General features: G+C 47.9%; 2 protein-coding genes across 3 annotated transcripts in view; one reads left to right on the plus strand and one right to left on the minus strand.

The window, feature by feature from the left end:
* Positions 1-1,972, minus strand: part of prim2 (DNA primase subunit 2) — a 266,094-nt gene extending 264,122 nt beyond the window's left edge. Inside the window, exon 1 of the mRNA XM_070884338.1 lies at positions 1,720-1,972. Coding sequence (XP_070740439.1) covers positions 1,720-1,861 — 142 coding nt within the window. The 5' untranslated portion in view covers positions 1,862-1,972. The remainder of the gene's footprint in view (positions 1-1,719) is intronic.
* A 183-nt stretch (positions 1,973-2,155) lies between these two features.
* The window catches only part of rab23 (RAB23, member RAS oncogene family), a 42,143-nt gene continuing 27,350 nt past the window's right edge, over positions 2,156-16,948 (plus strand). The window contains exon 1 of one of the 2 annotated variants that reach the window (XM_070884871.1): positions 2,156-2,303. The gene's annotated coding sequence lies outside the window, so the exon portion shown is untranslated. Of the gene's footprint in view, positions 2,304-2,566; positions 2,613-16,948 lie in introns of those variants that run through there. The other variant, XM_070884872.1, reaches the window with a different exon arrangement.

The following is a 16,948-nucleotide window of genomic DNA, read 5'->3' on the forward strand; positions in this document are numbered from 1 at the left end:
CCCCCCCCACACTCTCTCTCTATCCCCCCCCCACACTCTCTCTCTATCCCCCCCCACACTCTCTCTCTATCCCCCCCCACACTCTCTCTCTATCCCCCCCCCACACTCTCTCTCTATCCCCCCCCACACTCTCTCTCTATCCCCCCCCACACTCTCTCTCTATCCCCCCCCACACTCTCTCTCTATCCCCCCCCACACTCTCTCTCTATCCCCCCCCACACTCTCTCTCTATCCCCCCCCACACTCTCTCTCTATCCCCCCCCCACACTCTCTCTCTATCCCCCCCCACACTCTCTCTCTATCCCCCCCCACACTCTCTCTCTATCCCCCCCCCACACTCTCTCTCTATCCCCCCCCCACACTCTCTCTCTATCCCCCCCCACACTCTCTCTCTATCCCCCCCCACACTCTCTCTCTATCCCCCCCCACACTCTCTCTCTATCCCCCCCCACACTCTCTCTCTATCCCCCCCCACACTCTCTCTCTATCCCCCCCCACACTCTCTCTCTATCCCCCCCCACACTCTCTCTCTATCCCCCCCCACACTCTCTCTCTATCCCCCCCCACACTCTCTCTCTATCCCCCCCCACACTCTCTCTCTATCCCCCCCCACACTCTCTCTCTATCCCCCCCCACACTCTCTCTCTATCCCCCCCCACACTCTCTCTCTATCCCCCCCCCACACTCTCTCTCTATCCCCCCCCCACACTCTCTCTCTATCCCCCCCCCACACTCTCTCTCTATCCCCCCCCACACTCTCTCTATCCCCCCCCACACTCTCTCTATCCCCCCCAACACTCTCTCTATCCCCCCCAACACTCTCTCTATCCCCCCACACTCTCTCTATCCCCCCCCCCACACTCTCTCTATCCCCCCCCACACTCTCTCTATCCCCCCCCCACACTCTCTCTATCCCCCCCATCTCCCCCTACTCTCTCTATCCCCCCCAGTCTTCCCCCCTCCTCTATCCCCCCCCCAGTCTTCCCCCTCCTCTCTCCCCCCCCAGTCTTCCCCCTCCTCTCTCTTCCCCCCCCCCAGTCTTCCCCCTACTCTCTCTATCCCCCCCAGTCTTCCCGCTCCTCTCTCTATCCCCCCCCCAGTCTTCCCCCTCCTCTCTCTATCCCCCCCCCAGTCTTCCCCCTCCTCTCTCTATCCCCCCCAGTCTTCCCCCTCCTCTCTCTATCCCCCCCCCCAGTCTTCCCCCTCCTCTCTCTATCCCCCCCCCCAGTCTTCCCCCTCCTCTCTCTATCCCCCCCCCCCAGTCTTCCCCCTCCTCTCTCTATCCCCCCCCCCAGTCTTCCCCTTCCTCTCTCTATCCCCCCCCAGTCTTCCCCCTCCTCTCTCTATCCCCCCCCAGTCTTCCCCCTCCTCTCTCTATCCCCCCCCAGTCTTCCCCCTCCTCTCTCTGTCCCCCCCCAGTCTTCCTCCTCCTCTCTCTATCCCCCCCCAGTCTTCCCCCTCCTCTCTCTATCCCCCCCCCCAGTCTTCCCCCTCCTCTCTCTATCCCCCCCCCAGTCTTCCCCCTCCTCTCTCTATACCCCCCTCCTCTCTCTATCCCCCCCCCCAGTCTTCCCCCTCCTCTCTCTATCCCCCCCCCAGTCTTCCCCCTCCTCTCTCTATACCCCCCTCCTCTCTCTATCCCCCCCCACACAGTCTTCCCCCTTCTCTCTCTATCCCCCCCCACACACACTAATATTATACAGTCTCAGGCCCACTTACGCTTCAGCCTCTCCACGGCGAAGCTCTCGAAGACCTGCAGCGAGATATTCTCGGTGGGCGGCTGCTCGTAGAACTGCACGGGGAAAGGGTAGAGGTCGGCCAAGGGGGAGCGGCGCTGGCGGTTCCTCCCGAAGAACTGCATCTCCGCGCCCACCGACACCGAATCGCCTGGTGACTGTGTCCTGTGTCCCGGAACCTGGAGCCGCACCAACCGCCTCACTCACACACCCGAGCCCGGCACCGGCACCGGCCACAGCAATCTCCCGCCACCGCGCAGCCAATCACAGCGCGCGCAGCGAACCCCGCCTTCCAATTGGCCGCGACCGCCCAGGAGGCAGCAGCAGCGCCACCTGGCGGCCGGAGGACTCACTGCCTGCAGGCGGGAGCAGCGCCACCTGGCGGCCGGAGGGCCGACAGAAGCTCTGCAGCCACCACCCCACTGCCCGAAGGCTGAGCGCGGACCAGAAACCGGTGGAGCGGCCAGTGAAGATGAGCAGAGAGAAAAAGAACACTGCATTTGTCTATCATCTACCGAAGAAGAGTTAACTTAATATCTTCAGGCTGACCGAAGTGAAAAAAATAAGGTAAATTGGTGTTTTATACGTGAAATGCAAAGTACTGCAGATATTGCAACTCTGAAATGAAAACAAAAGATATATGGAAACCTCGAGCAGGTCAGTCAACATCTGTGGAGAAGGACTTGTGTTTACAGAATCCTTAAGATCTCTCAACGCACTTCACAGTTAATGCATGCGTTTGAAGTATTCCAATATCGACAAACGCACACAGCAAGGTCCCACAAAGAACAATGAGATAAATGACCAGCTCGTCAAAAACTGACAGTAAGAGGGCAACACTCAGTGCTCCAGGTATCCTGCAAAAGGCAGGCTCAGGTAAGACCTACATTGTAACAGTGACTGCAAGTCAAAAACTACTTATTTGGCTGTAAAGTGCTTTGGGGCGTTCTGAGGTGATGAAAGGCGCTATAGAAATGCAAGTCTTTTTTTATGCTTATGTCAGTTCCTGCACTGATTCGTTTCCCACATTTACGGTGGGATAAGTGAATCGCTATTGATGCAGCATATGTGTCGTTCTTGTTCCCCTGTTGGGAATGTGTGTGGTGACATCAATTGTAAAAATATGCTGGCTCTTCTGATAAACATTCCTCCTGTCAGCACGCTGAGGGGGGAAACAGATGAACTGTTCAAACCACTCCCTTAAACATCTGCACGGATGACGGTGAAACCCGTGGAGAAACTGGGCGTTTCGGGTTGAAAGTGAATGTGCCCAGAGAGAGCCAATGTGCAGTGCTGTTCCCATGTGTCAGCATTGGCTCAGCCAAGCCGCTGGAAGGCCCCATTGCTTGCATTTGCTGCGAGGAGCTGATTTTACACTTCTCCAGCCAGCAGCCGCTGCTCAGCCCGGGCCGCGCTGCTCGTGTTTCCGGTTCCGGTTCCAGCTGTTGTCCCGGGTTACCGGAGCTCGAGCGGCGGCGATGGACAGACAGACAGACAGACAGAGAGAGAGAGAGAGAGAGAGAGAGAGGTGAGTGACACAGAGAGAGAGAGAGAGAGAGAGAGAGGTGAGTGACACAGAGAGAGAGAGAGAGAGAGAGAGAGAGAGATAGTGAGAGAGTGACATATACATTATATATATTATATATATATAGACAGAGAGGGGTGAGTGACAGAGAGATAGATAGTGAGGGAGTGACATATACATTATATACATTATATATATTATATATACATAGACAGAGAGGGGTGAGTGACACAGAGAGAGATAGATAGATAGTGAGGGAGTGAAATATACATTATATATATATATATATATACATAGACAGAGAGAGGGGTGAGTGTGACACAGATAGTGAGGGAGTGACATATACATTATATATAAATATATATATATACATAGACAGAGAGGGGTGAGTGACACACAGAGATAGATAGTGAGGGAGTGACATATATATTATAAATATATACATAGACAGAGAGAGGGGTGAGTGACACAGAAAGAGATAGTGAGGGAGTGACATACATTATATATATATATATACATCGACAGAGAGAAGGGTGAGTGACATATACATTGTATATATACATTTTATATATATATATATATATACATAGACAGAGAGAGGGGTGAGTGACATATACATTATAGATATATATATATATTCACATATATATATATATATATATATATATTTATACCCAGACAGAGAGAGGGGTGAGTGACACAGACACAGAGATTGATAGTGAGAGAGGGACATATATATATATATATATATATATATATATATCTATAGAGAGAGAGAGGTGAGTGACATATATATTATATATATAGACAGAGAGAGAGGGGGGGGTGAGTGACACACACTGAGATAGATAGTGAGAGAGTGACACATACATATAGACAGTCAGAGAGAGACACAATCTGTCCCTGTCTATGAGGAGGGAGTCTGTTGGGAGGGTGAGGATCTGTCGTTGTCTGAGGGGTGTGGAGGGGACTGTCGGTCCCTATCTGTGATGTGGTGTCTGCCCCGTCTGGTTTCTCTTCTGCTAACGCCCCCCGCCGCCCCATTAAATGGCAGGTGTCCGGGCCTGTGTCTACACTGAACTCCTTCACCCGGTAGCGAGGTGCTGGAGGTGGGCACTGTCCTTCATTTAGATTGATGCCTTTCACACCTACTTGCAACTACTGCCACTCCTGATGCTGGCAACTGCACTGTCTGGTTTCCGTTCCATTTCTGTTCTCTTCCCTCTAATCCAAGAGTTCAGTTGACAGGATGAATCGAACTCTGTCCCCTCATGGTATGTTCCTCAACATCAGATCTGAACCTGAAGGAAATTTGTGGCACTAAATTCCAGAGGGGTTACCATGAATATGTATTGCTTGATGCTAAATGTTTTAAGTAACTTTCTTCTTTCTTACAAAAGCAAAATACTGTGGATCCTAGAATCTGAAATAAAAACAGAAAATGCTGGAAATCTCAGCAGGTCAGGCAGCATCTGTGGATAGAAACAGTTCTGTGACCCTTCATCGGAACTGGAAAAGTTAGAGATGTAGCCGATTCTTAAGAGAGTGCAGTGGCAGTGAAAGGGGGAGAGTAGGAAAGAACAAAAGAAAGAAAGACTTGGATTTGTATAGCGCCTTTCATGACCACTGGACGTTTCTAAGCGCTTTTGGCCTGTAGTCACTGTTGTAATGTACGAAATATGGCAGCCAATTTGCACATAGCAAGGTCCCACAAACAGCAATGTGATAATGATCAGATAATATTTCCAATCGTTTCAGTTTCCACCTTCCAAAAGGGAAGGTCTGTAATCGGGTGGAAGGCAGAAGTGATTAAGAGACAAAAGGGATGATGGACAAAAATGAGATAGTAATGGAACAAGTTAAGAAACAAAAGATGAGTCTAGATCAGGTGTGAATGGCGGAATCATCACCAGCTGCCAAGGGAAGAAGAAAAAAAGGGGGTGGGGGTTTGTGTTTAAAAAAAATATGGGCAGAGGTTATGGTCTGAAATTGTTGAACTCGATGTTGAGTCCAAAAGACTGTAAAGTGCCTAAGTGAAAGATGAGGTGTTGTTCCTCGAGCTTGTGTTGAGCTTCATTGGAACAGTATAGGAGACCGAGGACAGAGAGATCAGAGTGGGAGTGGAGCAGAGAATTAAAGTGACAGGCGATCGGAAGCTCGGGGTCAGCCTTACGGACTGAACGGATCCTTTCTTGTTCGCATTTGCAGACGGGAGTATTGTATGCATTTTTGAAAAACAAAATAAGGCATGTTTCAGAGTTTATTTTCCCATTGATGAATATTGTATATGAAAGACTATTTGGAACCATTTAAATCTGTTCACCTGTCCAGTAAGTTGGAGACTAATATGTGAAATCCTGACACACTCATGTGTAAATCTTTGTGTTTAGAGGTGCAGTGCCTCATGTGTCCCAGAGGTTCTTGTTTCTGATAAGCTGATTGCAACGGTTGTGTTCATGGTATGCCAGCTGTTCCGGTGCTTTATAACGACAGGAGTGTGGCCACAAGCTGCTTCACATTGTCTAGAACAGTAGACCAGCAGACATGGCCCGCACTTGAAGGGGTTAAATTCAAAACGAATCTGCGGAATTATTATTTCAGTGAGCGAGTGGTCAATCTGTGAAACAGACTCCCTAGGGTGAGGGTGGGAGCAGTTAGTATCCATTCATTCAAATGCAAATAATATTTCTTTCAGAAGGTAACATTTTGGGATACAGCATATGAGTAATTTGCGATGTGACATGGTAAGTGTAGCATACTTGGAAGGCACAGATGACTTAGGACCAATATCCTCTCCAGCACCAAGACCACCTACTTCCACATCTGTAACATCACCCGACTCTGCCCCTGCCTCAGCTCATCATCTGCTGAAACTGTCATCCATGTCGTTATTAACTTTAGACTTGACTATTCCAATGCTCTCCTATCTGGCTTCCCATCTTCCACCCGACATAAACTTGAGTTCCTCCAAAGCTGCCTTTATCCTAACTTGCACCAAGTCCTGTTCACCCATCACCAATGTTTCCTTTGAGCTGCAGAGTCGTGCAACGCTCCAGGGGTCCCGCGCTGCCTGTTTGACAGCTTCTCAATGCAAACACCGCTCATCTGCGGTATTTTGAGTGGGCAGCACAGCCCCTTAAAGGGGCCGTAAAGGGAACATTGCCCATAACCCCTGTGCTCAGTGACCTGCATTGGCTCCCGGTACAACAACACCTCAATTTTAAAGTTGTCATTTTTGTTTTCAAATTCCTCCGTTGCCTCGCCCCTCCCCATCTCTGTAACCTCTTCCAGCCCTATAACCCTCTGAGATGTTCTTGCGCATCCTCGATTTACATCGCTCCATTATTGGTGGCCGTGCCTTCATCTGTCTATGCCCTAAACTCTGGAATTTCCTCTCTAAACCTCTCCGCCTCTCTCCCCTCATTTAAGATGCTCCCTAAAACCTACCTCTTTGACCAAGCTTTTGGTCACCTGCCCTAATACAGGTTGAACCTTCCTTATCCGGAACTCTCGGGACCTGGCCTGTTCTGGATAAGGGATTTTTCTGGACGAGGGGTGATCACGCTAAATTGGATGGTACAGGTACTGAGCAAGGGGATATCGGGGCTGGCTGGCTTGGGGCTGGGAGTGCGGCAGAGAGATTATGGTGGGGTGCGGTGGATCGCAGGGTCAGGCCAGCGATTGCGTGAGTCGGCAGTGAGGACAGACTTCAATTTGTTCATGTCGGTGGCTAGGAATGGTTCTGGACGAGTGGTGGTTTTGGATAAGGGCATTCTGGATAATGGAGGTTCAACCTGTATCTCCTTATGTGGCTCGGTGTCATATTTTGTTTGGTAACACTCCTGTGAAGCACCTTGGGACGTTTTGCTACATTAAAGGTGCTATATAAATGCAAGTTGTTGTATGGTTCCCAAAGCTCTCCACCACTGGGGTTTTCCTCCTCTCATGTCTGGGTCTGTTGTAGACTCATTGATAGAGACTGGTTGCTCTGATTAGTCAACAACTCCATTATCGCTGTATCGTGTGACGAGCAGGATGGTACATGGTGAACTCGATGGATCTTGGTCTTTTTTTGTCCGGCAATTCCTATATTCTATGTAATGTACAGTGTATCATTCTGTTGCTGTGCTGTACTTTAGCTGGTTCTTTAAAACTACAAAAAGTATTTGTAAATGGGTGTAGCTTTGGGTCAGTTATGGGGTTATTGCTGTTTGTGTGGGAAGTTTGCAGATTGGCAACTACTTGTAAATTTATCAACCCACACCCCCCGGGCGCTAGACAGCAGCATAAAATTACTGCTTTCCTCTTCTTTCAAATACCTGTACTTTTAACACGTTGAAGTATGGCAGATGTGTGTTAGGTGCACCACTTTTTTGATTTATCTAGGAAAGAAAAGAATTCTGAATACTGCATTTTTATATAATGGTTATATATGCATAAAGGCATATGCATAAATTCATGTCAGCTCCTGTACATGTACAGCACCCAGTGGGTAAAGGGGAACGATTCACTACCGTCTGGTACTGTATTTTTCCAGTAACCTGTAAGCTGAAGGCTGGCAATAAGACTATTCAAGTAGTCCAGCCTTAAGAGGATAGGTGGGATCATCATAGATTTGCGTAGAATGTGCAGCACAGAAACCGGCCATTTGGCCCAACAAGTCCATGCTCCACACAAGCCTCCTCCCATCCCTCTTCATCTAACCCTATCAGCGCAACTAATCTGAGGGTCTCGGTGGTGGTGAGGGAGAGGTAGAGCCAGGTGGACACCATTTCAGAGGTGTCATAAAGCAAGGTTTGGAAAGAATGGGTGAAGGATCCAAGCAGAATGCTGGGGCTTTCTAACTCCTGGCTCGCCTTAAGGTTTTAGCTGACAGTTGGATCGACTCCAGAGCAGTAGAATAGAGGTGTTGTTGGAAGGCACAGTGGATGGTTTAAATTTTCCTGATATTAAACTTGAAGAAATCATGACTCGTTCCGAGCTTAATCTTGGCGAGGGTGGCAGAATGGTAGGTGGAATCCCTTCTGTTTTCTCCCGACATTGGCGTCCAACTGGGAAAACTTGGAAGGGACAGGTGGATAATCTTTCAGCGATGATCCGGCCTGAATTTCCACTTTTTTGTCAAAATGGGCGATGCAAGGCCGTTTTGGGCGATATATGGGCGGTGAAGTGGAAAGTCTAGCCCATACAATTCCTGCAGTGAGCTCAAAACAGGATGTGATCAGGAAATGCTGCAACTTACAATCTTAAGATCTAATCATGGTCTGTAATTTGTGGCCCCTATGGGCGCGTACGCAGGCCACGCGAAGCACACACGCAAAAACACGGAACTTGTGATCTGTCAAGAATTTTCTTCACTGGTTCAAACCATCCCTGGGAAAAGGGCATCCATGGGCAGAGAGTTGGGCTATTTGCCCAACGAATGCCCGGGAAATTCTTACGCCTGGTAAAAGTGTAGGGCCTGCTTTTGCCAACGTTAGAAACAAAAATATTATATGTATTTAAACTATCATTAAAACATTAAAAAACCAGTACAATAAGTTATGATTATTTTTAGCCCATTTAAAGCATTTTAATTTAATTTTTTTAATTACATTTTTGTTTTAATATTTAATTAAATGGCATTTTAATTAATTATAAATATGTAATTTTAAAAATTGTATTTGATGTGTACATATGTTTTTGGGGGTATTCCCATTCATGCTCATGTGTACATATGGAATCACCATAAGCACGAATGGGGATTCCTTTCTTTTATTGGTTGGGCCGGCCCACATGATCCCATGGGCGCTTGCGAACTGCATGCCCCCCCCCGGAATACGTGGCCCTATACGCATAGAGACCCAGGAGCACAAACCTCCGTGCATCCAGGACCATCAGGTAAGTTCGAAGACTTTTTGCCGTTCGGTCTGCTGTGTATTACCCAGTTATGTAACGTTGTGGGAGTCCTATTGTGTAAACGGGATGGGGGCAAGTAGCTTAGCAGATTATATTTCCACAGTAACTCCCCACCATAGCGCATTTAAAACCTACAGCAGCCCAACAATTCACATTCATATAGTACCTTTAATTTAGTACAGGTTGAACCTCTCTGGTCTGGGACACTCTGGTCTGGAAACATCCGTGGCAGAACTGCCGCTTTCCTGGGCCTGGGCTTGGAGCTCACTGTTAAGCGCCCCCGTGACACTCAGCATCTCACTCTGCTTCCTCATTGTGGAATTGTGGGACTTGATGGCGCAGTGAAGGGGTGTCAGACCTGAGACAGAGAGAGAAATGACCAATCGCCAACATTCCCCGCCTCTCCTCCCTCAATCAGCGATCACCAGCACTGACCTCCTGTGGTTCGGAAAATTCTCTGTTTCGGCACCGGTCAGGTCCTGAGGGTGCCGGACCAGAGAGATTCAACCTGTAATAACATCCATATAATATAAGAGCAGGGAGGTTATGCTAGAACTGTATAAAACATTAGTTCGGACAAAATTAGAGTATTGCGTGCAATTCTGGTCACCGCATTACAGGAAGGGTGTGATTGCACTACAGAGGGTACAGAGGAGATTTACGAGGATGTTGCCAGGACTGGAGAATTTTAGCTCTGAGGAAAGATTGGATAGGCTGGGGTTGTTTTCTTTGGAACAGAAGAGGCTGAGGGGAGATTTAATAGAATTATGAGGGGCCTAGATAGAATGGATAGGAAGGAAGTATTTTCCTTAACAGAGAGGTCAATAATCAGGGAGCATAGATTTAAAGTGATTGGTGGAAGGATTGGAGCAGAGTCAAGGAGAAATTTTTCACCCAGTGGGTTATGGGGGTCTGGAACTCACTGCCTGAAAGTGCTTAAGGCAGAAACCTCAACACATTTTAAGAAGTACTTGGATATGCACTTGAAGTGCCGTAACCTGCAGAGGTACGGACCAAGAGCTGGAAAGTGGGATTCGGCCAGATAGCTCTTTTTCGGCCGGGCTGGGACGGGACACGATGGGCCAACTGCCGTTAACCTTTGATGATTCCGAGATCCCAAGGCAATTCAGAGGATGCAACAGAGAAAGAGAGAGAGAAGGCCACAGAAGGATTTATATATGGGCATGGAGCAATTGTAGGTCAGTGAGGATGTGGGGGGTGGGGGGGGTGGGGTGGTGCCACGCAGGACTCTGCGAGATAGTATGCTGACACAGGTGTTTCAGATGAGCTGGAGTTTACGGAGCATGAAGGATGGGAAACCGGCCAGGAGAACATTTGAGTAATGGAATGTAAAGGTGATAAAGGTAGGGATGAGGATGTCTGTGACCAGATGAGCTGAGATCGGAGCGGAGGTGGGTGATATGTAGGTGAACGTAGGCATTCTTTATTATGGAGCCAGAAACTCAACTGAGTCAGCAAAGTGTCGGTTTCAGCTTGAGCCTGGCCAGGAGGGAGATGAAGTTAATGGGAGGGCCACATAGGTTGTGGCGGGGCAAAGACAATGGCTTTGGTCTTCCTGATGTTCGACTGGAGGAAGTTGCGGCTCTTGCAAGACTGGATGTCGGGCAAGCAGTCTCACAGCACAGAGGTAGCGGTACGATTGAGAAAGGTGGTGGAGAGTTGAGCTGGGGGGCTTCAGCCTACAAAGATCCTTGGGAGAACTCCCAAGCCGACAGTGTGGGGAGTGGGAAGAAAAGCCATTGCTACGATCAAATAGGTCAGGGTGAAATCAAGCTGAAAGATAAGATTAACAATGGCAGAGGCCACAGAGAGGTTGAGGGGATGGCTATAGATAATGCACCACAGTTACAGTCATAGGCTCAATTTTCCCCAGTGATTTGCGCCGTTTTTTTTGGCCTAAATTTTTTTAAATCCAGCTTTCCCCAAAGATTGTGCGTAACTCAGTTACGATTTTTCTAGATTAATTTTTTTTGCGTCACCTGATGTCTGTGCCAGTTTTTCACAATTATGCAAATTTGGCCAACTTGCATTTCTCCTGGGACGGCGCATGTGACCGCTCCCAAAAAACCTTCTGGGCACTTAAGAAAAACCAGTGCAGAAAGACGCCATTGTTTTTAGACAAAGCTTTGGAGGGAGTGAAGAACACATAAATATGCATCATCGAGCTTAAATTTTTCCAACTGAAAACGCAGAAAATGGAAGTTTCATGCAATTCTTTAAGTTTGGATTTTTTTTTAAGTGCCACGCCACCACCACCTTGTCTCCAAACCGTGCTCGAGGGTCAGAGCGTTGGCCAGCAGAATCGGTCCCGCGCCCAGGCTCTGGGCTCGGCTTGAAAAGAAGACCGGGGACGGGGTGTGGGTGTGTGGAAGCTGAACTGAAGGGATGAGAACCCTTACACTATGCCACTATGGATCAAATGAAGCCCAGAGTTGGGGGGTTGGCAGGGGTCCCAATCTAAGCAAGCCTATTGCACATGCTCAGACCTAGGTGTGGTCCATACTAGGACGACAACATTGGGGAGAGACACAACAAAGAAGCTTGTCCTGCCTGTCGTTTTGAGCGTCTTGCAAAGGTACAATTTAATCATGGGGGCAATACTGACAATGACATACCTCATGCAAGCCTTCTGCATGTTGCTGCGGAGGAGACAATTGATTCGGCATCATTGCATCAGGAACCTCAGCACGTAGGATGATGGGCAGGCCTTACCCACGTCGGGTATATCGAGACAGACGTTCATACCTGACTGATGCAGACTGTGTCAGAAGGCTGCCTTTCCACAAAGATGTTGTAACAGATCTGTGAGTTAGTAAAAGCAGACCTGCAACCTAGAAGCATCAGGAGGATTGCTTTGTCAGTTGAAGTAAAGGTTACAGCTGCACTTTCATTCTATGCATCTGGATTGTTCCAGGCCACAACTGGGGATGTGTGCGTCATTTCTCAACATGCAACATATCTCTGCATTCGGCAGGCGACAGCTACACTATGTGCCCGGAGGAATGGCTACATAAAGTTCCCCATGACCGCCCAGGCAATGCATGACAGGGCTGTGGGCTTCTCCAGGATTGCTGGCTTCCTAAAGGTACAGGGCTGCATTGATTGTACTCACATCGCCTTGCGAGCACCTTTGGAGGATTCCGAGACATACGAGAAAAGGCTTCTACTCAGTTAATGTGCGACTCGTGTGTGACGACATGTATCCCATCATGTCAGTTTATGCAAGATACCCTGGGAGCATCCATGATGCGTTCATCGTACACGAGAGCGCTATATCTGCCATGTTTCAGCAGTAGTCAGAAGGGCAGAGCTAGCTACTGGGAGACAAAGAGTACGACCTCGCCACCTGGCTCATGCGTCCCTACACGTAACCCGGACGGAAGCTGACCGGGAATACAACATGTCGCACATTGCAATGCGCAGCATAATAGAGAGGACCATTGCCATCTTGAAACAGCATTTCCGATGCCTGGGCCATTCTGGAGGCTACTTGCAATACTGCCCTGAGACTGTCGGTCAGTTCACTGTTGTGTGCTACATGCTGCATAACTTAACCATCATGAGGCAGCAGCAGCTGGTAGTAGAAGACCCACCTGAGGTGAGAGTGGCTGATGATGAGGAGGGAGATGCAGATGACAAGGAGGAGGAGGACGACGAGGAAGCCATGCAACTACCTGAACCCGGAGCACGACAGCGGAGGAGGGAGGGCCATTGTGTCCCTTTAACGATTGCTCGAGCCTTGCGGCAGCAGCTCATCCATGAACACTTTGCTGCCTGAAGGCTCAGCGGCAACTACTCCGAACGACCATGTTTACTGTTTGGACCTGTTCCGTAATGTTGTGTTGTGTTAATGGAACAAATAATGGAAATGATTCTTCTTTACTTCAAAAAGTTGTGTTAATAATGGAACAAATAATGGAAATGATTCAGTCATAATTTAAAATATATTTTATTCAAAAGTTTAAACATTTATTTGTACTTAACTTTAATAAAAATATTCTTATATCAAATTTTAAAGTTTTCAGTTAAGATCACTTCCAAACTTTTAAACTTGTAAATTTACATAACTTACAAAAAACTTTTAATTTGAGAACAGTTTCAACAGTAACAACAATAATAATAAGAGCAGCAAAGAAAGGCTGCACCCATCTTTCCTCCACCTTATTCTAAGACCACCCGCTGCGCTTGGTCTTGTTGACTCTACCCCTGCCCGCAGGCGGTGGCGCAGCATTTCTCGAGTTGGTACCAAGCTTATTCTTTCAAACATCTCAGGTAATGTGCACTTCTTGATGGATGGCGGGGTGGCGGGGGCGGGGGCAGCCGGTAATATGGAAGGCCTGGCTTGGGCCTTTTCAGAGGCTGGTGTGAGGATTGGAGTGGGAGTGGCAGTTGATTCCGTCAATGGGAGTGGGGTCTGGGCATGTTCCTTTATTGCAGCAGCTAACTCCAACATTCCCTCTCTCATGTGCCCTGACAGTGTATCAGTTACCTGAGACATTCCCTTCCTCATGTGCACCGACATTGTATCCGCTGCCTGAGACATTTCCTCCCTCATGTGCACGACATTGTATCAGCTGACTGAGATATTCCCTCCCTCATGTTCCCGGACAGTGTTCCCATTTCTCATGAGAGTGTTGTTACTTCTGCCGACAGTCCCGACCTCATCACCCACCCTACTGATGGTATCCAGGAGTGATCGCGTAAGGTTAATGCTCTCAGCACTCATTACTATCATCTGAACCACATCTGTTAGATCCTGCACCTCAGGAGAGCATTGTTGAGCTCTCCTTCCCCTCCTCACCCTGGGTATGACTCGCTGCACCCCACTAGAACCCGCAGCCTCGGACGTGGGGCCTTGGATGATCCTCGCTGCACCCCACTGGAATCCCCAGCCTCAGACTGTGGGAAACCAGGGAATATCCCAGCAGCACTCATACCACTCAGAAAAGGGACTGGCACCTCAATGGGCGGCACTTGCACCTCCTCCAAAGTGAGTATGACAGTGGCAACTTCGCCCATCACCTCCCTCGCCTCCATGCTCTTGGTCTGGAAGGTAGGATTGGAAGATGTTCTCCTCTTCCGGCTCGTCCGCGTCTGAATCTTCTTCTGCATAGTCAGGGTTGGCCTCAAGTTCTGCAAAATATAACAGTACAGACAAATGGTTAGCAGCAGAGGAGGGGTAAGGTGGGTGGTATGAGTAGGCTCACACAGCGCAGGCAGCAGGCTGATTTGAAGGACCACGATGAATGATAGCACATTGCATCAACTGACGGAGACATCCCCATGAACCAAAGCATGGCTAGCCCGTGCAGTACTTAACAGTTAGCAAAGCCAGACTGTGGAATTTGCAGGATTTACCCTCTCCCTCGAGTGTGGGCCCAGCTTATGCAGTGGTGGTTGCTTTTCTCCAGGCAGGGCCCATCATCTTAATGACCCTGTCTTCCAAGGGTATCAGTGGGTGCAGATTTGTTGGGCCTCTTCCTGTTCGAGTTCTTTCCCGTTTGTTGTGTGATACCTTCATCTGCAAAGATGAAAACATAACTTTTTAGGGAGGTTGTCTTTCTGCTGGGTGGGACATTTACATATACAGGGACAGGGTGGTCACATTTACAATTGCAATTCCATTGAATAAACAAAAATATTACTTACACTAACTACTTGACCAAGGTCCTGCCACTGCTTTTTGCACTGGCCTCCAGACCTCGAGATGGTCACCATTGCACAGTAATCTTCTGCAAGTTGGTTCCCACGTTTCTTCATTTCTTTTGGTGAAACTTTTATGTGACTTCTGCTGGTGTCCAGCTCGTGCCATCTGGCTCAATTACAGTAACTAGTGCCTCCACTTGATCCTGTAAGAAATTCTTGGTCCTTGCATCTTGTAATGCAGCTCTGATTTTTCCAATGAAAATTAAAGTTCTCACACACAACTGGATGTTTAAAAATGGCCGAATGCAGACCGGGAGCTGTACTGGGCATGCGCGCCCATAGCAATCACTTCAAAAACATCCCTTTTTTTCCTGCGCACGCTCAGAAGGGGGCGGGGGGAGGTGGGCATAGTTTTTTTCGCCGCAGACTTTAGGCTCCACCCTTCGAAGCTACAGGAGAGGTTGCGTGCCACCAATTTCAAAAAATAGAATGGGGAAACTTGCTACTTTTTTTGGAGTAGTTGCGGCCAAAAAAAAACGGACGTAACTGGCAATAAGCCAAAAAAACACATTGGGGAAAATTGAGCCCATAGAATTATGACATCGATTTTATATTATATTTTCAAAGGATGAAGAGCATAGTACTGGTGCAATCTTGGCATACAAGCTGATGTATTTTATTCAATGGAGAAGATTGTAATAAGTTGCACTTCATTGTATTGTGGTTAATGATAGCGAAAGGGTCACTGGCATGGTTTGTTTTGTAATTGTTGAGTGATCTGTCAATTTTTTTTTAATTCGTTCCGGGATGTGGGCGTCGCTGGCAAAGCAAGCATTTATTGCCCATCCCTTATTGTCCTTGAGAAGGTGGTGATGGTGAGCCGACTTCTTGAACCGCTGCAGTCCTTGTGGTGAAGGTACTCCCAAAGTGCTGTTAGGGTGGGAGTTCCAGGATTTTGACCCAGCGACAGTGAAGGAACGGAGATATATTTCCAAGTCAGAATGGTGTGTGACTTGGAGGAGAACTTGCAGGTGATGGTGTTCCCATGCGCCTGCTGCCCTTGTCCTTCAAAGTGGTAGAGGTCGTGGGTTTGGGAGGTGCTGCCGAAGAAGCCTTGGTGAGTTGCTGCAGTGCATCTTATAGATGCTACACACTGCAGCTACGGTGCGCCGGTGGTGGAAGGAGTGAATATATAAGGTGGTGATTGGGGTGCCAATCAAGCGGGCTGCTTTGTCCTGGATGGTGCTAAGCTTCTTGAGTGTTGTTGAAGCTGCTCTCATCCAGAATACCCAGCCTCTGACCTGCTCTTGTTGCCACACTATTTATGTGGCTTGTCCTGTTTTTCTGGTTAATGGTGACCCCCAGGATGTTGATAGTGGGGGATTCGGCGAAGGTAATGCTGTTGAATATCAAGGCTTCATACAGTGGTAATGTCTAGCATCTCCTCACCATCACTGCACTTAACCACCTTGTTCTGGAAAGGAATGTAAGCGAGAAGGGATCATTCAGTGGAATGCAAAGCTTTCACTTTGGTGCGATTTAATATTGGACTTGTTGTAGAAACGGTTTCACATTTTCATACTAAATAACTGCAGACAAACTGCTCTGAAACACGATGCAATTCCTTCAGCAACTAACTGAATAACACATTATTGCCTGACTGGAGGTTTTTTGTTTGGCTATACTCTTTTTTGCAGTTATTTGTGTATATACCTCAATCATTGATATGCCTATTGTATTTTAATAAGCACAAGTTCATTGTGAAACTGAATTCAGGTAGGAATGCTTTACAGTTATCAGTGTATGTATAGTATGTACATTTTTATTAGACACAATTTACTGATGCAATCAGAGTTGAATTTATAAGGCAGCCAAGAACGATGCAAAAAAGGTGTTTGGGCATTTCAATACTTGTCCTTCTCGTACTCCAACCCGCCCAATCTCGCCTCCAGTTGCGACATTATTCCAAATGTTTAGCAGCTTTGGAAAAAAAAATCATTTGCTTTTGACTAATTTTAAATTCATGTTCTCCAATCTGACTTGAAGCAATATACTGGGTTCACCTCGAACCATCCATACCTCCCTCCTTCCCTAAATGAAACTTTTTACTCCATGTCTGGCT

Source organism: Pristiophorus japonicus, chromosome 7 (genome assembly GCF_044704955.1).
Source record: "Pristiophorus japonicus isolate sPriJap1 chromosome 7, sPriJap1.hap1, whole genome shotgun sequence".
Lineage (NCBI taxonomy): Eukaryota > Metazoa > Chordata > Chondrichthyes > Pristiophoridae > Pristiophorus > Pristiophorus japonicus.